Here is a 24986-nt window from a genome sequence, read left to right as displayed (position 1 = left end):
ACATACCCTGACCTTTTCCTTTGTGCATCACCATTTGAGCTTGTGAAATCAAATGTTGTAGAAGGCAAAGCATCAGAGGATATGGCTTGATGATGTGTTCTATTACAGATAATTTGAACTCCCCCCCCTCCTCCTCGATCTACAACCAGAAAGGTAAAAGTGGAGAAAACACTATAACAATCCGAATGGCTAGGCAAGCACTACAATACCAATGCTGATCTTTAACAATTTTATGTTGAATAGGAAGGGACGATGTGTTAAAAGCTGCTTGGGTTTTTTCTTGCATGAGACATCAAATCACACTCTGTTTTTTTATATGAATTTTGCTGCTCATTAAAATTGATCTGAAAAGACTAAAAAAAAAATGCCTGTAATAACCCAGAGGCCACGTCATCAAGCCCTGCCTGCCTGGCCAGCTCTCCATACCTCATTAATGGTTAATTTAATATGCATGTGAATACAGTGAAAAGGAGCTAATGACCACATTTCAGCAGGATGAAGCAAAAATTATTTGACTTTGGCAGTCACTAAAAAACTTTCTAATGTTTGCAATGTTAGCTGAAAGACACATAAAAGACTGCATGTATAGCAACCGCAGCAATTTTGTCTCTTTAATCGGGAACATTCCTGCAGCTCTATATACTTTCTAAACTGAAACTGCACTCGTACCTCAAAAAACAGCGAGAGATGTGAAGTGACGCAGATGTTAACTGGGCCCTGAATTCCTGGTTTCAAGAATCTTATATAAAACTAATATTCAAGTTGTGGACTTTAAAGAAAACACTCCTTAAATAAACACATATTTACCCTGTACCTCCCACAGATTATGTTGCCTTGGTAACCATTAGCTTTCCATTCTTGACAGCATCCTTCACACAGCAATTGGCAACAAGCATCCATAATTGATGAGACCTTTTTTAATATTATTGATCGCTCTCTTGACATTAATTATAACCTACACTCTTAGAATAGTAAATAGTAACTTTTCAGAGACCAGTGGGAAGTAATTAATATCCAAACGATCCATTTATAACCTAAAAATCATCCTCCAGTCTTTATGAACTTCATCATTAGTATGACAGTCCAAAGCAATCAAAGCCATTTTTTAAAAAGTACCCTGTGAATATAAACTCAATTCTTCAAACCATTTTCAATTGGTCGCTGATTGTCCTTGCAGCTTGTCTTCTGTTATAGTCCCTATTAGGGGAAATATGGATGACTCAGGGATTAGTTTCTTCTGGAGATCTTCACAAGACAAAGGACCAATCAAAATACTCTATGTGAGTATTACTTTTTGGACAGCCAATGTAAAATATAAAAGGCCTCTTGGCAGGTTGGCTCTCAACCAATAAGGCTATGGCTGTCAGGTTTTGACAGCATCATTGGTTGAGGCTGTCAAAACCTGACAGACACATCAAAAACTGATCTATCATCAGCATATCAATGTTATTGTGGGTGATGTGTTTTACTTTTGTTATGATGGTGATTTTAGAGGCTTACTCACATCACACATTTAAAATTAGCTATGTCTGAAATGATCCTTGAAAATGAAATAGTATTCTTTACTAAAGTGAGGACATAAAGGGATTTTGGGTACTTCACAAGTGATAGCCAATGTGTATAATCCATAGACTGTAAATGAAAGGTAGAGCTACTCTTGCTTTGTCCATTGGGACGTTGTGTTGAGAAGCTGCAAGTGTAAAGTTTTTGCCCTTACCAACTTGGTGATTTGAAACTTAATGAAACTGAATGTGGCAAGAATTGAACTAACCAAGAAATCACCCGGTGCTCATAGGCTGCTTGTCAATATATCATCCTGTTTGACTCTAGTAGGGACCAGGCTTTACAAAATGAATGTTTTATGCAGTGTGACTTTAACATAGAGAGTGAACACATGTCCCTTTATAGGCCACCCATTTTTTAGTTTTTGATTTTTACGTTTCAAATCATGGTCAGTTAAGTCACCGTATAGGGTTCAATGCCCTGTAACGAGGAAAGTGTTCACAGAGGTTTATAGACTATGGCACCTAACCTTAAGTCATAAGAGTCACCTGCTGGTAACCTTAGAAAACAATGTGGGTTTGAGGCACTTCTGCATTTGCTTCACTTCTCAGAACCTGAAGTATACATTTCATATAGTCTGTGTTATAATGTAGGTGAGATCATTTGAAACCACACCTTGTGACTCTCAAGTAACATCATTTGAAGTTGCAAATCAGGACATCATTGCAAAACACAATCACAAGTAAATCTAAATTCCTGGTAGCGGTTTATCATAATAACATGGCAGAGTTTCACAGCAAGGCGTTCATGCATATTTACCACAGCTTCTCAGCTGTTAAACATAGAGATAAACTTGGTGCATTGGAGTTGCCAGCTAAGTTAACATGTGCAGTATATCAAAAACTGTTATTTATAAGAATAAAAGGGATAGATAGAAAGAAATCACATTAAAAAAAACTGTATGTATGGGTCAAAAAGAAAATCCAGAAGAGGGGGCTAGAGCTCTTAAATGGTTTGTTTGTTTGGTTTTTTCAAATATTTCCTTATATCTTATCAGTAAGAAGTATTTGCTTCCTCCTGCTCCTTTCTGAACGGGAAATGGTCAGCTTTTTGGTTTTTGGTTTTCCTTGTGAGTAGAAAGGCTTCCAGCGATTTCGTGTTTATTTGTTTTAGTATGTATTAACACTTGTTACTTACATGTTCGAAATAAAGATTTGGCTGATTGATTGACTGATCAGTATATATTGTTTTCTGAACATAGTGTTGACATAGACTAGGCACTACACACGCTGGTCACTTTATTAGTTATACCTTGCTAGTAGTTTTGGCTTCGTCGTGGCTCTATAGATTCAACAATGTGCTGGAAACATTCCTGAGACATTTTGATCCATATTGACAAGATAGCATCGCACAGTTACTGCAGACTTTTTTCCATGAGGAAAATCTGCATGATGCAAATCTCAAAGCTGCCCTATTGGACTGATCTAATGACTATGGAGGCCATTTGAGTACAGTGAACTCTTTGTTAATATTACTCTTAGTTAATATATGATGGCATGCAGATACTTGCTCAGTAGTAGGAAACTAAAGACATCCCACAGGTTGTTATTCACTCTCAAAACATGCCTATTTTCTTCTCATCCCTGTGATGCGTTCAAGGTGCACATGAGAAGTTGTGGTCAGTGTTTCAGCACTACAGAAGACAGTGAGCATAAAAAGTAATTTTTTTAAGTAGGTGGTGTCAAATACAATTTCAAATTCTTTCCAAGTAGCTCAACAAATCAAATGCACGCAAACATTTCTGTGCACTCTGACACAAATTGTGTCAGCTAGCTAAAAGTATATTTCCCAGGGAGAGCAAAAAAAAACCCAACCAAAAATGTGCAAGCCTGAGAGATGGAGAAAGAATGAGGACAGAAGAGGAAGATGAGAGATTATTTTCAAAGGTAAGCAGTGCTCAGCAAGTGCCATTTACTGCACATGACCCTTAGTCTGGTTTGTTGGGTCATGTGACACATGGGTGGAAAATACGAATTCTTGCCAGCTGGCTGTCATCAGGGGCTGATTGTGACTCAGTGTATATGAAGAGCCGACCGGGTTTCTTTCTCTGTCCTCACATGGTAAGCAGGCTCTGACTGATGTACTTCCGATTTTATCCTCGCCCAACAAAGCATATATTGCAGCACTAATTTACTTCTCTTTTTCTGTTTCCATCTCCTGTAAATAAAATAGGTAATGCAAATCCTACTTGTATAGAATACCTCTTTTGTTGCAAGCTAGAGTCCCTTGTAACAAAGTGGGTGCCAATACCAACTACTAAGGACTAAGTTGCAGGCAGGTTTGGAGGGAGATCCACACCTGTTGGTAGTTGCTTTTGGAGGTGTTTCTATTTTCCACTAACAGCCTGGGTCTGTTAGTGGAGTAATGGTAAATTTGACATGTTCTGTAGAATGCCCTTGTGTGAGGCAGTTGTTGGTGGGGCTGCATGGTTGGCTTGCTGTTGGGTTATTTTGGGATGGTATTGATAGTAGAGGAGTTTATTTAGATTAACTTTCCCTGCAGGGATAAGCAACTCAGTCCACTTGTGGGCTAGTTAGCTTGCTGTTTTATATTATTTTGTGTAGAACCTGATTAAGACCTTGTGTCACTTTCCTGTCTAGGTGAACAACAGCATAATTGGACTTAAATGACGCAAGTGGGTTTTGTGTTTTAAGTATATGTCATGGGATACATGAGGACTAGGGTTGATAGGCAGTTAGCTGGGTGGGGGGGGATGTTTCAGTTTGCCATTATTTAGTGGTGTGTTCTGTTTTGTACTATGGTACCAAATAACTAGTATCATAGTCAGTGCTAGTAGCCTTTTTTCTGGTTGAAATGATGGCTACAGTAGCAGAGTCTGTAGATTATCCAAGTGAGGCGATATTGGATAAATGTAAAAGATCAGTGTTGAAGATTGTTGTACATTTTAATCTTTATAAACGGGCATTTAAGGATGCTTTACTGACTTTAAGCTTTATTGCTTTAACAGCTGAGTTGGTGTAACAAAACTATTAGTTGAAACAGTCTAGTGTTTCAAAGCATGACGATGTGGTTGTTGAAGAAGGCGTGGTGGGGTCGCCAGTGCAGGCCTGAGTAAGTTTTAGTGACTTAACTTTTGAACAGGGAAGTAGCTCAATCTAGCACTGGCTTTAGTCCAAATGACTTGGGTTTTGGTCACCATGTTCGAGGAGAGTTACAGCAGGACAGTGGTCTTCCTGATCCCAGTGGATTTAAAAGCTGGTCTACATATCTGGTCAAGAGAAGAACTGGTGGCTTCTGAAACAAAAATGAAATGCCTTTATGGACCGCATGCTGAATAGTGTGTTTAGCCTAGGGGATCAAGTGTTGACCCTTTGCCTCTTATTAATTCACCTTTACAAGGAAATTTGTGGGCTCCTACTGTTTGCACCAGTTCTTAGAACTGAACTACATCATTTCTACTCCAGATAAAGTCTCAGTTGTCATGGTAAATGGTCTGTATTTGTATAGCGCTTTACTTAGTCCCCTATGGACCCCAAAGCGCTTTACACTACATTCAGTCATCCACCCATTCACACACTGGTGATGGCAAGCTACATTGTAGCCACAGCTGCCCTGGGGCGCACTGACAGAGGCGAGGCTGCCGGACACTGGCGCCACCGGGCCCCCTGACCACCACCAGTAGGCAACGGGTGAAGTGTCTTGCCCAAGGACACAACGACCGAGACTGTCGGTGCCGGGGCTCGAACTGGCAACCTTCCGATTACAAGACAAACTGCCAACTCTTGAGCCACGATCGCCCCATTTTCTTACCATTGCCTGATGAGAACTGGATGGGAACTGCTCAGTTCCAGTTGGGAGTAGTTGCAGAGGTCTTAGAGCAGGGGTGTCAAACTCCAGGCCTTGAGGGCTGGTGTCCTGCGAGTTTTAGATATCAACCTGGGTCAACACACCTGAATCAAATGATTAGTTCATTACTAGGCCTCTGGAGAACGTCAAGACATGTTGAGGAGGTAATTTAGCCATTTAAATCAGCTGTGTTGGATCAAGGACACATCTAAAACCTGCAGGACACCGGCCCTCGAGGCCTGGAGTTTGACACCCCTGTCTTAGAAGCATCGAAAGGTTTCAAACAGGGTTGTCTTAAGTGTCTTTGAATAATCTTGATTTTACTTTTAGGACATGTAGAATAGCATAGCCACTCCCTTCTATAATAATCTAGAAAGGAAGGGCTATGCTCAATTATTACACCTCATTCTTGTTCGATGTTCCCACCCACTTTGACACCACATGGTAGAGAAATTGCATCCTTTATTACACCAGCTGAATTATTTTCAGTTACAGTTATGCCATTTGGGTTGAGAAATGCTCCTGCCACATTCCAGTGCCAGATGAACTGCATCATTTCTTGTTTGGAAGGGTGTGCTGTATTGATATGATGTAGTTTTATATAGCAACACCTGTCAAGATCATCTTAGGTGCATCCAGGCTTTGTTCGATCATCTAGTCAAGGCAAATGTTAGAATGAGTCTTGCCAAGTGTGAGTTTTCTAAGGCCACCTATTTGGTTAAGGTGGTTGAACAGGAGAACGTACATCCCTTCAGAGCCAAAGTGGAGGCTCTTGAATTCCTTCCTACCACTACTAAGAGACAATGTCACTGATTTCTTGGAATGGAGTTTTATCATGAGTTTTTAAGAAGTTCTCTTCTGTGGTTCCTCTAACTAATGTAACTCCCAAAGTTAAGTTCTAGTGGTCAGATCACTGTAAAAAAAAGCCTTTGAGGACATAAAGGCTCTTCTTGCTTCTGCTTCAGTACTTGCGGGGTCATCTTATAACAGTTTCACAAAACTAACTGTAACTTATTAAGTAACTATGTTCTCCACGTTCCACTGCTACACCAAATCAGCTCGAGTAGTCCGGCCATTCTTGTCTGATCTCAACATGGCATTTAAATCCAGAAAACTGCAGCTCACTGGATATTTTCTCTTTTTGGGTCATTATCTATAAACCCTATAAACCCTAGTGTTGGTTGTGTGGTAAATTCTTAGTACATGTGCAGATCTGTTGTTTCACCTCATCTGGATAGTCTGATATTTCAGAAACCAGCAGCCATCTGAAGTTCAGTGTCACTTTAATCACTTTTCTTTCTCATTCTCATGATCTGAGCTTCAGCAGGTCATCCTGACCATGTCTAAATTCCTAAAATTGCTGCCACATGATTACCGTAGTTTTCGGGTCATAAGCCGCTACTTTTTTCCCACACTGTGAACACTGCGGCTTATACTGACGTGCGGCTAATGCATTTTTTTTTTTCATGCGGCCAAAAACATTTTGCCTGGTAACAGTAGACCAATCAAGATGATAAGTAGTATATATACGGTATATATTTTTATCGGTTGTTAAGAGACGTAATGTTGTTTGTGCACTGTTCCGTAAAATAACCACTTAAAGGTAGCCGTGTTACAGGCGCTGTTCGAGGAAAAAAAGCATTTGCAGTATGTATTTTTGTATGTTACCACAACGTTTATGTTACCATGTTTATGTTATCTTACGGATGAAATTAAACGTTAAAAATCCTCACGTGTAATATTTCTGTGTAAATATCTCATATTACAAGTGAAACGCATACGGCTTAAAATCCGGTGCGGCCTGTACAAGTACAAAATTGATTTTCTTTCTACAATTAGAGCATGCGGCTTTTAATCAGGTGCGCTTTGTAGTCCGGGATTTACGGTAGATATTTGCGACAGCGAGGAATTGCACAGGTGCACCAAATAAAGTAGCCAATGAGTGTATGGGGTTTCACTGCCAACTACCTGTCGCATACCTTCTGCCATCTTAAATAGTTTATTTTATTATTTTATTTCTCTAACTTGCTGTGAAAGCACTGGGGCTAAAAGGCCCAATAAGAGGCATCCATCCACAGCCTCATTTTTAATATGCATCACAAACAGAGCCATTGGCAGTCCTAACTCAGAACTGACTCCGAGTTAGGAATGCCAGTCAGGCACTCGCCACCATCTACGAAATACCAGAAGGTCCTCTAGAAATCTTGTTGTTATGGAAACATGGTGTGAGACTGAGACATGCTATGGATATAACACTGAAGGAAAGGTGAAATATTAGGAATTGCCACCTAGAAATGACTGACAACATTAGTGTACACAAAAAAGGGCAATGAGAGAAAAATGGTTATACAAAGTGAGAAGGAGAGAGAGAAAATGGATGACAAAAGATATGTTATCTCATAGTTTTGTAGTGGAAATGAACTGGAACTCAAGGGGGGGAGGGGAGGTAGGGCTTAAATGTGTACAGCATGGAATAAAAAAGAGATTAACTGATGTACAGCTGAATGAATAAAAAGAAGCAGCAGGCAGAGGGAGCATCTCCAACAGGAAGAGAAAGCACAAAACGAGACAAAGGGAGATTGAATTCTGTCCCAGCTATGATACGAGCTAGGCCACGTAGCCAAAGACCAAGAGAGATGAGATAGATAAAGAAAAGGGAGTCAAAAAAAGGAACACAGTATGAAAAGAGAAGTGACAATGACTTTTGATTGTTCAGACTGAAGTTTGGAAGATAAATTAGCATTGGAAAAGAAATCGAAGCCACACTAGAAGCCAAAGCATGTGAAAAATGGGCACAAAGGCTGACTAAAAGGCTGTGCCAGAAATAGGAAGATTGATTTAGAAATCTCTCTGACCCAATGGGTCACTGACATCACTCCAGCCCATCTGGTTCCAATTCTCAGAGATTTACTCACAAGCTATCCCCATGTGAGGCTCTAAAGATTATTTAAATAATTAAACTGTTTATAAAGTTTATAAAGCAGAAGAATTTAGATCAGTAAGAAATATTAAGGCAAGAAACGACACAACCGTAAATACCATGCCTTCCTGTATGTGTCTCTCAACCCATACTGGACTTATTGGGCATTCCATTAAGGCTGAATACAACAGGTTGCCTAATTTATTCAGGTAATATCGGCCAGTCTGTATCAAACTGTTGTGGAGAATCTTCTTTGTTCTGGCATATGGCACATGCAATTTATAAGATGTGACAAGAGAATGGCAGTGTCATTAAAATAATTTCAAAAGCAAATTACCCTGAAGAGTTGAGTATGAGCCGACAACAATAGGAGACGCACAGAGAGCAAAGGGAAAAGAGAGAGAGAGGAATGGAGCTGTGCGAGGACTTGCTACTCCCTTCCTCTTTCTCTCTTCTCTTTCCCACACACACTTACACACTCGTTACGCACACAAATGCAAATGCACACACTTCATGAGCAAGACTGTGGTTCGCTCTGGGAGCAGAGCAGTGTAACGAGGGCAGTCATCACAGACGAGGAGAAGAAGCGCTGAGGTGAGTGATAGTTTCCTAATTTATACTTGCTGTTTAATATGTCTTCAAATTTAAATGAGCTAGACGTGAAAACACGGCGCGTGCTGTAGCCCGACAGCATAATCAAGCTTGAGTTAATATTTGATCTGCACTGTCTTACTTGAGTGCTTTTCAGCAGCCAAGCAAGAATGGGAAATAATTAAAAAAAAGTTAAATCCATTTAAGATTGGTCAAATAGGTGATGAAACCCTATTTAATTAACAGCACAGTCAGTACAAATTCAATTTAAGTCTCTTTTTATGTGCTGATGGCAGATTTTCTTTATAGTTTATTGCATTTAAATGCAAAGATGAGGAGAAAAAAGTATAGAAGCAGTACGTATGTGGGCAGTGACGTGGTCATGAATAGAAACTGTCAGATGTCAGAGGTTTGCAGCTGTGTAGAATTCAGCTGGGCCACTTCTGAGCCTGATGTGAACATGTGAATTAGGCACAAAGACAAATATACAAAGAGGTCATGTAATCAGTTCTGAATATGAGGAAGTGAGATTATTCTTTGTGTGATAATTTTTCTTTTACACTTTGAAGGTCTGTGTTTTAACTTTACCCTTCCCCTTTTATATATGAAAACAGTGTGAATTTCTATTATAAAACCTTAAAGGTGGGCTATAAAGGCAAGTAGATCAGCACAGAGAGGTGGCAGAGTAGCTATGACTTTTTTTGGCTACTTAAATTACAACAAGACATAACAAATATGTTTGCGTACATATTAGCATGTATGAGTAGTTTATTACTATGAGCATTGTCCTATTGTGCATAAAGTCTTCCTGGAGTTGCTGATAAACAAAATATAATGATTTTATCCCTTAAACTGCAGGAGCATTGGGAAATAAAATCTAATTAAAATCAAAATAATTAAATTCCTGATTCTATTTTTCAAATTAGTGATTTCCAGAAGGTTACATTTGGTATTTATAGGCATTTAATATTGGCTATATCTAATAATATATTTTTGTTGTAAATCACTTTGTATATAAGAGATGACTGAGACAATCTGGCTTTTAACTGTTGCACTGGTTTTATTGATTTTTATGGAGTTAAGGAAGGACTAGCTATGCTCTTTCAGCCATTGTGCAGTCACGTCTAATGATACCCACTTTGTTTTAAAACACCATTGCTGTTTCTTGGAGAAACATGCGATATCATACATTTAAAGCAAGACATACAAACTCTGACGTGAGCTGGCCTATATAAAATTTAAGTGTGCAGTTATTCAAATAAAGGTCGCCACATACATAGCTCAAACTGGCTGTAACACCTAAGTGAGCAAAGAATGAGAAACGGTTACAAGAATAGCAAGAGGATGTGGTTTAGTGTCATGACATGGTCACTGCATTTTATTTGCTGCTCAGCAGTTCAGAGGTTCCCTTTCAAATGTGCTGCTGGTAACTGTATGAACTGTATCAACTGTATACCAGCTGATAACAGTTATGTGCAAAAAAGTCTGTGTGTGTGCCAACATTACACACCATTATTTCTGTAAAGGACTCTATATGGCTGCAATGATGACATGACAGATGTGATGTGGTAAGGTCAAGCATGACATATTGAGGGCAATCAATCACCCCCATGTGACCCGAACTTGCATTTGTGTGTTTGTTTGTGTGTGTGTGTGTGTGTGTGTGTGTGTGTGTGCCACAGCAAAGCATGCTGTTAGTGTCTATGCATATTTTATGTGTCTGATCCCCCTGTCTGCGGTCGTGTCTGTCGCAGTGTGTTTCATTTCCACGCTTCATCAGGATTCCACAGCTTTCCCTCACTGGTTAGAATACAGAACAGCCAGCCTACCAAGCACCCCAGACCAAAGGACAGAAACAAAGGCAAGCAGGAAGACTAATTTGAACACATACACACAGACAAACACGCACGCACGTTCACAACAAAGCAGACAGCCATAGATTGCTTTGCAAAAACAGAGGAAGTCAGTGAGCCAAGTACTTGATACCCAATTAAACTGTATTAAGACGAATTAAAGATTTGTATCCCTGATTGTATTATATTTCTCTAATGGACGATGTATGCACATGGACCACGAGTTACTTTCAACATCAGTAGTCCTCTTTAGCACTAGACAAATGTTTATTGATCTGATGATAGTTGAAAAAAATGACGTTTTCAGAATCACACCAGCTGGCGTACAGTCGAATCTTCTTTTTGCCGTTGAATAATTTAACCACTTAGCTCCTGTCCAATCATAATCAAACAAATATGTTACTCAAAAATGCATGAATTCACAGCAAAACAAGAGATCTGATTCAGCGCACAATCTCAGGCCATTGCCATACTTCCTGAAACATAAATGAATGTATAGCTGAGTTATTCCTTGGATCCATGACTAGTCGGTAGCAACCAATCTGAAAAGGCAATTTCACCCCTTGCAATTCAGCAGGGGGTGAAATTACCTTTTGGAGTCAGTTGAGAGGGTAGATTAATCTAAACATATTCAAAAGACATTACATTGCATTTATCACAATAGATGTGATTACTTTGATTACCTATTGGGATGACGAGGAGCATCCGTTTATTATTGGTTTATTTCTAAAAAGACGCATCTGGCGAGCAAAAAAAAAAAAAGAGGTCAGAGGATGAACACTTGGTATTTGGAGAATATCACAATTTAGGCAGAGAGTCCCAGCTGAGAGATAAATAACTCCATTACTCATCCCAGAGCTTAGACCATGTCTGGTAAAGAGCCACTGTTCTAAGTACTTTTCTGCCTGCCTTTCATCCTTATACCCAAATTGGACTCTTTTCACAAGACCGCTTGCTGAGTAAAGAAAGGTCTGGGTGAGACAGGATGAAGCCTCTTCAGCTCATTTATATCTCCCTACATTGAGAAGACAAAGAAAGGAAAATATTGCTGCAATTAACAGTTAATCACTTTATATTTCATCTCTCTTAAGTCCTTGAAATACTGGGCGTCACCTTATTACACACAGGATGAACTCTTAAAGTGCTGTTTTCATATCCACAAACCAATGCGACCCTTTTCCTCAACACCTGAAAACATTTTTTTAAAAAGTGTTGTTTTGCAAGAAACTTCTGAGGATAGTGCAGCCTTTTATATCCCGTGGAAAACAAAATACTCAGCAGTCATTACAATCCATTACGGTCCTCAAAATCCATTACCAAGACATATGTTTTGGGTCATGTTAGTGTGTCAGTGCAGACCTACATGTGCATGCATGAATGTGTGTTATTATATAGTGCATACAGCTGCAGTAGCACTCACCATTGCTTTCCATTAGGGACAACTAATGAGTGGTTTGTGAAAGAAAACAGATGGTCAGTAATAAAGTGTCTAAATGAGGGATTTAAAAAAAAACTTCTTTTTTATTCATTTTTACACATCACAGGATTCTGTTTCCCAGCATTAAGGTGAATGACATTGACTGACTTTTATTTTTTACTATCTACACAGACTAATGGTGACATAATACCGATGAAAGACAAATGTACGTGGGCCATTTGCATCTTGTGCTAAATATATCATGTGTTTACTACAAGTGACTGGTCAAGGCTGTATAATAATATAATTTTTAAAATTAAAACAGAAATGTTTATGCAAAGATAAACACAGGAAGCAAACATAGTTAAGTTCTCACACATGCACTATGACATGGGAAGTTGGACTAATGCACTGAGCTCAGAGCAAGTAAGAAAAGCACACGCATACATAGCGTATATATACATTTTCTGTATGGTATGCCCAAGATTGTGATAAAGTTGCCCTTGTTTTAAAAAAATGACTGTAAGGCCTGTGTTGAAAGCGAGCCAAATCTTTTCCTAGCTCTTTGCAAGAAAATGTGCATGAGAGACAAAGTGAGTAACACCTTTTCATGATGAAAACAGGTGAAATCTCAACAAAAGTCTGTTGTTCTGTGAGATATAAAGGCTCTGTTGCCACGTGCATTTAAGAACTGCACTTCATGTGTTAGTGGCTCTGTTATCGGTGTTTGCTCAGTGCTGAGTAAGTCATAGAAATGTGCAGATTAGAAGAGTTCAGAGATTACAGATTTGGTGCTGGTGTCTGTGGAACCAGATTTAATTAAAACATCTCTTTTCATTGTGAAGTGTAATTTTCTTTCTTCCTGTCTTCCTGTCTTGATTCGAAGCCATCGGGCCCGAGTCTCAGCATCTTTATCTAACGTGATAAGCAAGTGGCACTGAACCAAGTCTGGCAAATCTCCCATTATCCATTACAGTGTTAGAAAACAGAGAGGCAAACATTACCCACCACCTACTGACGCAACCACATTTAATAGACACACATTGCCCACACACAATCTCTCTTACCTATCTAGTAGTGGTTTTCCACATTCCACCAGGCACACATTAAAAGCGTAAGCCGACATGTCGTTAGTGTTCTCAGAGTACAAATACCGCTCTGTAAATCTGTAAACAAGGTCTATGTAGAAAACAAAGCATTAAAGTCTGGATGTAAAGCTTTGAATAATTTATCATTCAAGGTTGTTATTTGTTAATGGAAAACTCTAAATACAGTACTGTGCAAAAGTCTAAAGCGCCCCCCCTTCATTTCTTTCTAATTTGCTTCCAAGGAGACAGATTTTCTTGTAATTTTTGATAAGTGGTTTTGAACAGTCGTTTTCCAAGCTTTCTGAAGGTCATTCGAAATTTCTTCTTTGACAATTAGTTCAGAGGAAAGCTTTTATGTTGTTTTGTTTATTTGACCCTTAACACTGACCGATGAATTATTCGAGCATAAAAAAGGCACCTAACTCAAGGGATGAACCAATGATGGGTCTGTTCATAACAGACTACTTAGCAATGAGGAGAACCAATTTTAAACTAAATTGTATCTTTTGGTACTTTGTTATTACCAGCCTGGTACAAAAGCACATCATTTTTTCAGTGTTCTTTAGATTAATCTATGACAAAAGGCAAGTTTGACCCCAAAAAATAGTATTTTTACGTCATTCCCGAAGATGTGTTAGCTGGTGGTATATCGCTGCATGATGTGCAGTGTGACCTTTAAAAACTTGAGAAAACTTGAGAAGTGGAGAACAAAACAAGAATGGCTTAAAAACTACCTTAAGCGGATGAACAGTATATGAAAGTCATGTCTTTTTAAAAAAATGGAGAAAATACTGCAAAAGGCCTGACACAGGATCTGTGTCCTTCAGTTGATTCATCTACTGTTTGCTGAATCCTCATCAGAATGGGCCTCAGTGGAAAGGTGACTGTGAAGATGCCATTCTATTTCTTGATATATATTTTTTAAATTTATTTATTTTTATTGTTATTGCGATAGGACAGTGGGGCAAAGACAGGAAAGCTGGGAATAAGACGAAGAGAGGACACAGTGAATAACCTTTGGGCACATTCAAATCAGGCCACTGCATTAGACTTGCAGCATGTGGGTCACATGCTCTGTCCAGTAAGCCCAGTGAGCTGCCAGTGGTCATGAGGAGACAGGAAAGGAAACAGGTAGAAATGTGTGACACCGCAGAAAAAAATTACTGAAAAATCAGTTGCTGCAGGTCTTACAAATTGTTGTGAATATATACAGAGGAGGTCAGGAGAGAGATACAACAGTGAGGGTCTATTCAATTCAATTCAATGCAATTCAATTGTATTTATACAGCGCCAAATCACAACAACAGTCGCCTCAAGGCGCTTTATATTGTAAGGTACCCTACAATAATACATACAGAGAAAAACCCAACCATCATGTGACCCCCTATGAGCAAGCACTCTGGCGACAGTGGGAAGGAAAAACTCCCTTTTAACGGGAAGAAACCGGCAGAACCAGGCTCAGGGAGGGGCAGCCATCTGCTGTGACCGGTTGGGGTGAGAGAAGGAAGACAGGATGAAGGACATGCTGTGGAAGAGAGACAGAGATTAATAACAAGTGTGATTCAGCAGAGAGGTCTATCAATACATGTTCAGTAAGAAAGGTGACTGAAAAGGAAATACTCAATGCATGGTCTCTAGCCATCTTTAATGGTTTTGGACTGCATTTCAGGCAGTGGTGTTGGGAATGTTGTCAAAATGGAAATTGTTTGGACTATTATCTGAAAAATGTCTAATTAGCAGCAGCTTCATTTTTCAGCATGATAATGATCCCCACCATGCTACCAATGCAATAAAAGGATACCTGGATAGAAAAACACACAATGGAATACTACCAGTCATGGACTGACCTGCCCAACCTGGACCTCAAATCAAAGCAGTGTGGGATCATCTTGACAGAAAATGGAACAAAAGGCAGGAAACATCCAAAGAAGAGAATATGAATGTCAACCAAGAAACCTGGAGACCTATTCCTGAAGACTACTTAAATAAATTACAAGAGAGTTCAGGCTGTATTGAAGAATAACCACTCTCTTTTTGACTTGTACTTGTCACCTTATACAGTACTTATACCATATTTCTATTCAGGTTTGCATCTTTTAATAAATCAGTGCACTCATCACCCATTTCCCCAGCAAAATATAGAGAAATTATGGGTGGTTTAAGACTTTTGCACTGTGCTGTATATTACCATTGTGGCACAAAGTCACTTTAGAAAGTATTCAGGTCCCTGCCATGTTTGTTTTAGAAGGCTGGCGTAAGCACAGACATTCGAAAAAGAAGTTCCACTTCCTCTGTGATAGAAACACTGAACCTTCCTGCAGAACAACCTGTCCTGCCGATAAATAAATCACATCTTTAGCAACAGCCTTTCACCTTTTGTCACCATCTATAGACTCAGACTCAGGTTGAGATAGACTGTAAAAGATGTAAAAGATAGAACTTAGAGGGAAAGCCAATGCAGAAGTGCCTTAAACTTGGATTCTTCTAATCATCCAGGTGAGAATACAATTGGTATAGGACGCTAGACCTCAGCAAAGCCTCTGCATTGTCACACAGTGCCAAGACATTTACCTGGTGTTGTATCCTGTACACAATAATTGTTTGAGCCCTAGATCTGGTTGACACAGTGCCTTTCAGAGTAAAGTTCTAACCTGTGAGTGGATCTTTCCTCCAAAAGTTAACAAACTCCTCCAACAGGTGTCTAAGGGCTGTTTGACCCCAAATTAGCAGGGAAAAATATCCATAGCTGGCAAGCTTTGGCATTTCAGGTAATCCTAAAACTCACTGACAGCCATTTCTAAAAGCAAATCCTTTTCCAAACTTTTCCTTTTCCTTCTTGAATATATCTCGTTCCTTGTTCTGCTCAGAAGACAGTGAAAGACTTCACTTCTATCCATTTTAAATTAAAAAAGCAGATTTTTTTTCATGGTTTTCTCCTTGAAAATTTAGTTTGATTTAGTAATAACAGTTTTCAGAAGTGCTCCTAAACCCTTGCGGTGATTTCCACCTCAATATTGTGTATTATGGATGAAGTGGCACCTGAAGGCCTGAACATCACAGCCATTTAGTCATGGTCTTTGCCACTAGCGTTCAGAGATTTCTCAATTTTCTCTTTTTTTTTTGTTAAAATTCCTCCCTCGAAGGAAGTGAGCATATTATTGGTTCTGTTTGCTTGTCTGTCTGTCTGTTTGTTAGGAGTCTATTGACCACAGTTTTCAAGATATAATTTTCCAATTTTGTGTGATGGTGGATTTAAATTACATCTCGAGCTGATTTAATTTTGGTACAATTTGGATGAAGTTCAAGGTCATGGACACAGCAAATGTAAACCAGTGAAAACTTGATATTAACAACAATTTTTTATGGTTTGTCTTCAAACCTCACAGCAATATACTAGGGGAAATGAATACCTAGGCTGGCTAAGCAGCCTAAGCATCATTGTTAGCACCCGAGGTCAATGTTGTCCTTGAAAAAATATCTGAGAAAACAATGTTGAGTAACATATCATATAAAAGGGCAAAGAGAGAGCTGTACAACGCACTTTTTATTTTTCACTATGATGCCCTATCACGACACAATGATGCCATAACAGACTGATGTCAACATATTGTAATAAAAACATCATAAAACTTTAGTATGGAGCTTGCCCTTCATGGGGAAGTTGTGCTTTCTGAGTGCTCTTGTTGTTGAACTCTGGTTCTCTTTTTATATCCAGTCATACTAACAATTGAGGCTGCGCATGAGATGCCCTTGATTTAAATATTTACCGATCACTGAAAGATTTTTTTAGATTGACAGTTTGTTTGAAAACAGGTTTGTAAAATGGAAGCATGAAATAATACAGAGTGGCATACATGTAAAATATGATGATGCATGTGATGAATTAATTATGTGCAAGCTCACAATGAAATAATTAGCATCATACATTATACATGTAAAACATTAGGTGTCAGACATGCTTGCAACTCTCTAAAGGTGCACAAAAGTGAAGCCACTGCTGGTGCTGTAGCATATGTAGTACTAATTTCAACATTAAACAACATTTTAACAGGTTAATATGTGTCATTTTAAAGACACACTACTGAAGTTGTCAAAGAAGAAACAACAAACTCTCTGGCAAACAAAATCTGAATTTACAAGCAATTAAATGCGCCTTCACATGACCTCCTCAGTTTAAACAGGACAGGATCTTATCAGTGTAACCCAGTTTGTCCTAAAATGACATCTACCATTTGTTTGACTAGCTACCTTTGCTTTAATATTGCAGGCATTAAAGGGTTATTACAGTAGTAGTATAATAGCAGTTACATAACATATAATTACAGTTACAACCAATTTATAACAAAGCCGCATCTTTTTGACGTGTGAGTGTAGAAGTGTGTATCTGTGACTGTACGGCATAATGGCTTATTAATTGTACTTTTTGTCTTTGTCCACTAGGTGTCACTATATCCATATGAAATGGTGCTGAAGACAGAAAGATGAACCATGAACCACTGTTAATCAGTCTTGCAGACATAAAGCCGTTAAACAGCCAACCAACAGCCTGTCGGATTTTTTTTTTTAACTGTCATTAGTATGACTGGAAAAGCTGTTCTTATCAGTCCATATGTTACTTTTTAGGTTTTCAACAACAGGAAACAATCAGTTACTACCTAAATTGAAAATACAGGGAGAGCTGGAGATAAAAGAATTACATGTGGGTGGCCAAGATTTTAAGTGGCACTTAATCAATGAGAGCCCTTGAAGCAACCATCCTTCATCTGATTAAAATCTGACACAAAAACAGGACAATGGTTCACATAAAGCAGCGGTCATGATGTCATCTGATTGACTCCAGTGAAGCAACAGCAATAATGTTGTCCAAAGTAATGCTGGGCTTCATCTTGATCCTTCTCATCCTCCTGACTGTCGCTGGTAATGTACTTGTGTGCCTGGCTGTCTGTGCTTCTCGACGTCTCCGCTGCCTCACTAACTGTTTCATTGTGTCGCTGGCTGTGACAGACCTGCTGCTCGGCCTCTTAGTCCTCCCTTTCTCTGCTCTCCTACAGCTAAATGAAGAGTGGCCACTTGGCGCAGTCTTCTGCAACTTCTATATCTCCATGGATGTTATGTTGTGCACTGCCTCCATCCTCACCCTCCTGGCAATCAGTGTCGATCGCTACCTGGCAGTGACCATGCCTCTGAGATATGCATCACTGGTGTTGCCATGGAGAGTTGCTGTAGCTATGGCGAGTGTCTGGACAGTGTCTTTGGCCGTGTCTTTCTTGCCCATCCAAATGGGATGGAACACCGTTAACGGGACAGTGCAGAACCACGGGCCTTGGGCTTCGGAGGGGAAATGTCGTTTTGAACTGAACAGACCGTATGCGCTTACTGACTCTCTTCTCACCTTCTACCTGCCTCTGGTGGCTATGTGCTGGACCTACCTCAGAATACTTCGCATTGCACGTGCACAGGCCAAGCGCATTGTCAGTGCACGCCCCACTTGCATCACCAGCTACAACTGCAGGAGCAATTCTTCCACTACCACCACTGTGATTTCCAGCATTACAGTTGTGGCGCTGCGGGAGCACAAAGCCACAGTGACACTGGCAGCAGTGATTGGGGCTTTTGTGGTGTGCTGGTTACCTTATTTCATCCTATTCACAGTGCTGGGCCTACAGGAGCATCCAGACCCTAGCACAGTGCCAGAATATTCCATTGTGCTGTGGCTAGGCTATGCCAACTCAGCCCTAAATCCAATCCTCTACGGAGCCCTCAACAGGGACTTCAGGTCAGCCTATACCCATCTACTGAGATGCCGATGCCCTATGTACAGCAGATGGAGGAGCCAGCAGATATCCCCTTCTGTATCAGCAGGTAAAGCTGTTCAAAGTAAGTAAAAGAAAAATTTGTACTTGTATAGCTGTTTTCCAAATTAATATCACAAACTACTACAAGATACTAGAAGCATTTGTAAAAGTGGGGAATCTAGTGTTTCTATTAGCCTATGCATAAATTTATCAGGGGCACAAACAAAGATTTCTATTTTCTCCTCATTATGTTAGAGAAAAAGTTGGCCGTCAGCCATCCAACACCTGTACAAGATCTGTAACGTAGAAACATATGGGGCTTAAAAAGAATATACAGCTTAATGACATCTGTGCAGCAGTGGCAAGAAATATCCTTAAAAATGCTCACCATGTTCTGAAGAGGGAGCTGACATAACAGAAATGGTAAAGGCCCCTAAAATCGAACCTTGCGGCACACCATGGGTATGAGAACTGGAAGAAAACCAAAGGATCATTCAAACAGATATGAAAATGAACCACTACAAAGCAGAACCTGATACACCCACCCAGTATCCCCATCTATAGAGCATAATGTGAGGTTCAGCAGTATCAAAGGCAGAGGTTAGGCTCAGTGGGTGAGCAATGAACAGCAATTCTGAGATTGGTTTTAAAACTGCTAAGAAGAAAAAGACTAAGCTTCTTTTTTAAAAAAAAAATTAAAATATGTGACTAAATAAGCAGGGACTTGATCGGCCACTGAAGTTTGATTACAGTAGGCACATAGGAACCAATACTAGTAAATGAAACATTTTTGAGTTGCAGGTAAAATATCAAGAGAACAGGAGGATGATGTCAATAACTCAATTAATTTGAACAGACAAAGAAAAGAAACAGGTAAAAATCTTCCTAAAATAACAGGCTCAGCTGGGGTAGGAACAGACAGTGAAGATGCCGAATGATTATTATTTCTCACATTTCTGTTTTTTTTTTCCTGCAAAGAAAGTATGAAAATTTTCACAATTGATTTTTGAAATATTTGTGACAGCAGGTGGAGCAGGAGTAACAATATCACAGTGTCAAATAAAACCCCAGGACTACCTTTGGTCTTTGAAACTGGGTTTGAAAAGCAAGCAGCCTTTGTATTTCTTACTGAAGTTTTAAAAGAAACTAAAAGCAATGAATGGGTAAACAAATTAAACTTTTTGATGAGAACACCTTAAACCATAAATAATTTATCCAAGGAGAAGAGTTTGAAGACGGCGCTAATCTCATTTTTAACAGGACATACTTTATCTAAACTGATAAGACAATGACTATTAAAAACATATATTAAAGGATTAACGGTGTTATAAGGGGATAAGAATAAATTGAAAGCATAAAAAAAAATCAGCAGAAAAACAATTAGAAATTTGAGACCTAACCTGAGTGGGGTTATATATTTTTTTAAAAGAACACAGTGATCATCAGAAATAAAAATGTTCCTAGAACAAACAACATTTAAACTCAAATTACAAACAAGCTCCAGTCTGTCTCCTCTGGTATGTGTGGGGCCATAAGCATGCTGGTAACTCATGATGCTGATAAAAGCTTTGGCAAAGAAGTCAGAGTCGTCATTGATGTGTATGTTAAAATACCCAGTTGTAACCAATCTGGACAACTTCATGGAGCATGGTCCACCACAGCACAATAAAAAGGACCCTTATTCGTAACTTTAATCAGCTGCAGTTCAAAAAATATCCAACATTTGCTGAACAACATTAGAACCATTTCCAGACTCTGCAGCGAGACCTCCTCCTCATCCGCTGTTGGCTAATGAGGGTGTAATCACCCGGGCAAACTCTGATGAGGGACAAATATTTGACTCACACTGCCAGGTTTAAGTAAGGAATAAAACATGCCGTTTCTTGGAGAGTACAAAATCAATAAAGCTGAGTTAGCTGGCATGCTGGTGAAAAGGTTAGCACTTACAGTAAGAAGGTTTCTGGTGTCTGGTTTCTGTGTGGAGTTTGCATCTTCTCCCTTTACCTGAGTGTGTTTCCTTCAGGTATTTCGACTTAACCGCAGTCCAAAGACATGCATTTTTGGTTAATTTGTTATTCTAAATTGGCCAAGGCAGAAAGAATAAATAAAAAAATGTGAGGTAGATAATGTGTTTAAAGCGATAAAAACTTGTATGAATATATGGTTAAATGTGGCTTGTAGCCTAAAGTCAGTAAGACTACAGATGCACTATACACATACATACCAGTCCATTTTTGGTTTCTGACTGTTTTGTATAAGACAGCAAACATTATAGTGTCAATACATTTTACAATATATCCTTATTCTCAGTCTTTTTCCATCTTACTTTGAATTTCCTCAGCCAGAGACCAGCTTACAGAGGTAACGCTGCTGTGCGGCCACGCCCCTGCCACCTGCAGAGCAGGTCTAACACATCAAAATGTCATGCTTCAAGAAATGAACAGCAGGACAGCCACAACATCTATCCAATTTGCAAATGGCACTGCTACCACAGATGTCAGTGGTGATGGAAGGTAAATTATTATTCAGGCTATTGTTACATTATGCTTCATGAACATGAATACAGAATGCTGCAGATGAGTTTGTGTCAGCACTGGTGTTATTGGCTGCACAGTCATGACTCAAACCTCATCATATATAAATCGAGTACTTTAAAAAAAAAAAATCATACTTTGCATCCAGACTGGAGTGACAATGGTGCAGCACCAATGTTCAGTCATAATGAGATGAATGTGATGCTATGAAAAAAGAGACGCTGGCTCTATATGATACCCTGCTTTCAGTATGTCATTGCACTAAATCATAAAATGTGTTTCTGTCATACTCTGAAAAATAAAATCTTCTCACTCACACAAATGCACAAATATGTCTTTCTTCATTCTTTTCAGTGAACCCAGGTTGTGCTGAGCTTGTGCTGGTGAGGTGGATGATGTGCTTACAAAACAACCCAGAACCGGAATCCATCAGGTCGATGACAAAAGGGCAACAAACAGACAAAAGATAGACAAAGATGTACACCCCCCTCTATTTGGAAGCATCCAGTATCACAGTAGAAACATCCATAGTACATCATGTAAGTAGAAATACATTCTGACATCCCTATAGCCCCCACAAACCAGTCCAGCTGAGAACAAACGAACTGTAATACACACATTTTAGCTGTGTCATCCACAGCACATCGGGCCATACTGCCATATGCTTATTAGGCTGAGAAATTTGCTTTCAGAATAAAGGAGTTACATTATCCAGTTTCACATCCTGTTATCATTTCTTTCTATGCATTTTGTGACTATCATTGACTTAATTGTTCATTTTATGTGCATGTGCTCAAAGTCTGACTCAGTTACAACAACAAAGAACAAAATCTGCGCCCATATTGCCGACAAGAGCACAGAGCTCTGTAGCAACAAGCACACAAACACACGAGTGTGCGCAGACACACAGTCCATCAAATCTACATTAAAGCACATAATTATTCAAGCATCTTTATGTTTGCATTGTTGGGGTCTCCAGATTTGCCATCCAGTAATTACTTTAACCAGATACTACAAGTTCTCTTTTAGTTTATTGCTTAAATTTACTGTTGTGATTTTGGGTAAGCTGTCTGATCTGTACATTAATACTGCAGTATTCTTTTTGTGCATACAGCTATTTCCTCCACGGGACCCATCCTACCGCCTGAAACTTTTATGTGTAGCCCTGTATGTATGTATACATTACCAACGGTGAGTGAATAGACGAGCAAACCTTTGCTCCTTTTCATTTGTGTCTTTATGAATACAAAGATAAGGATCTCTGCAACTCTACAGCTCATCAGTAAGAATCAACTGCACACGCACAGCCAGCTCAATCCACCCAGGACCAAACAAATGATGCTGCTTCTACTTGGACGGAACTAAAACTCAACTTGTTTAACACAATTAGTTGACTGCAGCCAACTGTCACTCAGGGCAACATATGGCCCTAAAATGCTCTTAAGCAGACTAACTGTGGATAGTAATGAAGCACAGCAGGACCCTGTGAAGACCAGCCAATTAACTTGTTGGTCATCAATTTCATGAAGGACTGGATATTTTATATCCTGACTCAAGAGTGCACTCCAGTGGGAATACAAAATACCACATCTGCGTAATGGAAAAAAAAGGAAGAATTGGTGTTAAATTAAAAATGTTCAATAAAATGAGATAACGGAAGGGAGAAGGTGACAAATAGACTCTCGTTACACTTATTTATGTGTTGATAAATATGTGACCTTTCAATGTGTAGCATGCAAAATAATGTTATGTGTAGATTTTAAAGAATGGAGCCCCCTCCATATATTGTTTTACCGTTTATCATTTTGTGGTACAGAGCTGGTAAGTGTAAGCGTCGAATCATACTGTAAATGTAACTATGGACTGAATAAATGGCATGCACTGTTCCTCAAAAAGCAAACATACCAATAAAGAGCAGCTCAAATAAAAAATATGATACATACCACCATTTTTGGAGACAATACAGGCCGTTAAGCATGAACAGATCTTATCTTGTGGGATGATGCAGAAAACGTGTGTGTATGGTAAGGAACACAAGCACATTGGAAACAATTCATCACAGCTGTCAGCAAACATCGCTTCAAACTGTTGCCACATTAACACTTAACCTTCTCCATTCTTCAAGCTATTTCCTTTGAGGAATGACTCAGAAGTGTATACTAATATATATACATGCATGTTAGGTTGTAGCTGGAAACAACTGATTTTACAATCCAGTTCGCCACATGGAAACACTTATTTGGTTTATAGCTAGGAGAGTCATTTCTTCAATTCAACTCTAGAGAAATAACGGATTAGTTTTGATTGTTTCAAGTCTGTCTTACTCAATGCTGAACAGATCTCATATGTATTTCATTCTTCATGTCTTCTAGCAAGGCATTGCTTTCACGCGTGACTATGTAAAATATGAAGATAAAAAAGAGCCTTTGTTCAGCTGCAGACATTTATGCCAAACATAACTTAAGGAATTTATAGCAAATGTAAGCTCGGAAATACTAGACTTGAATGTTTTTCAGGAAAGGTTCTCTCCTCTTTGACGGGGCTTTTTGACGAGCAACAAGATTTTAAGACGGACTTAAAATTGTTTAATTTGAAAGGGGAGTTCTGACAGCAAGATGACATTTGGAGTCAGTCGAGTAAAAGTGCAAATTACTAGGTGTTGATATGTTCTTATATAAAATTGATGGGATATCATTGATCAGCTGGCAGCTGTGCAGACAATGTCTCAATAAAAAGTGATACTGGGTACAGAACATGACATATCTAGCTCAGGCTAAACACCTGACCTGAGAGCAATTAAGTGCTTTGCCTCAAGCTGCCAGGCTAACATTGTGCATCTTCACATATGCAGTAAACAACAAACCCACAGAAAAAAGGTTTTGTGAGTAACTTTTGATTGAGATCCAACTTTAAGCGGTCATATACTTCAATAATTACAATTATGTTTAAAAAAAAGGAGGTAATTATGAGGCTTTACATATCAGGACAAACATTTTTTTTAAAGTTAATGTAGCTTCAGATGAACAACACATGACAAATTACATGGTGTAATTATTTATTTAAGAAAAACTACACCAAAATGCAGAAGCAGAAGTTCACCTTTACTGCTTCTACTGGAATTTGGAGGTTAACCAGCAACCAGGTGCTGATAGTCAAATGGATTTGATTAAGTGAGACCCTCTATAAAAGCAGACATGTTAACAATTTGCTGGTTCTCGAGCATTCAGGTGTGTGTTAACACAATTCTGTTTATCAATCTGGAAAGGATTATATAGAAATCTCCCAAAAAATTTAAAGTCCATAACTGTAGAATGAGAGAGGTATTCACAAGTGAAAATCATTCAAAACAGCTGCCAGTCTTCCCATTCGTGGACGTCCCAGCAAATTCACCCCCATGTCAGACCGTGCAATGCTCAGA

General features: G+C 39.1%; 1 protein-coding gene across 4 annotated transcripts; it reads left to right on the top strand.

Annotated features, from left to right (window-relative positions):
- The first annotated feature begins 3583 nt into the window (after positions 1-3583).
- hrh2a (histamine receptor H2a) lies at positions 3584-23493 on the top strand. 4 transcript variants are annotated; one of them, XM_019365977.2, is made up of 6 exons: positions 8752-8884; positions 17680-19116; positions 21376-21547; positions 21923-22107; positions 22683-22759; positions 22844-23493. In XM_019365977.2, exons 2-4 carry the CDS (start codon positions 18096-18098, stop codon positions 21939-21941), a joined length of 1212 nt encoding a protein of 403 aa, XP_019221522.1. In that variant the 5' UTR covers positions 8752-8884; positions 17680-18095; the 3' UTR covers positions 21942-22107; positions 22683-22759; positions 22844-23493. The 4 variants fall into 4 exon arrangements, with proteins under 4 accessions (XP_019221521.1, XP_019221522.1, XP_005467696.1 ...); XM_019365976.1 differs by lacking the exon at positions 8752-8884 and adding an exon at positions 3584-3623 and having other exon boundaries at positions 22683-23493; XM_005467639.4 differs by having other exon boundaries at positions 17680-19101; positions 22683-23493.
- The last annotated feature ends 1493 nt before the right edge of the window (positions 23494-24986 follow it).

The sequence above is a fragment of the Oreochromis niloticus genome, linkage group LG2, assembly GCF_001858045.2.
Source record: "Oreochromis niloticus isolate F11D_XX linkage group LG2, O_niloticus_UMD_NMBU, whole genome shotgun sequence".
Lineage (NCBI taxonomy): Eukaryota > Metazoa > Chordata > Actinopteri > Cichliformes > Cichlidae > Oreochromis > Oreochromis niloticus.
Note: the sequence above shows the minus strand (reverse complement) of the source record. Positions and strands in the feature narration are given on the sequence as shown.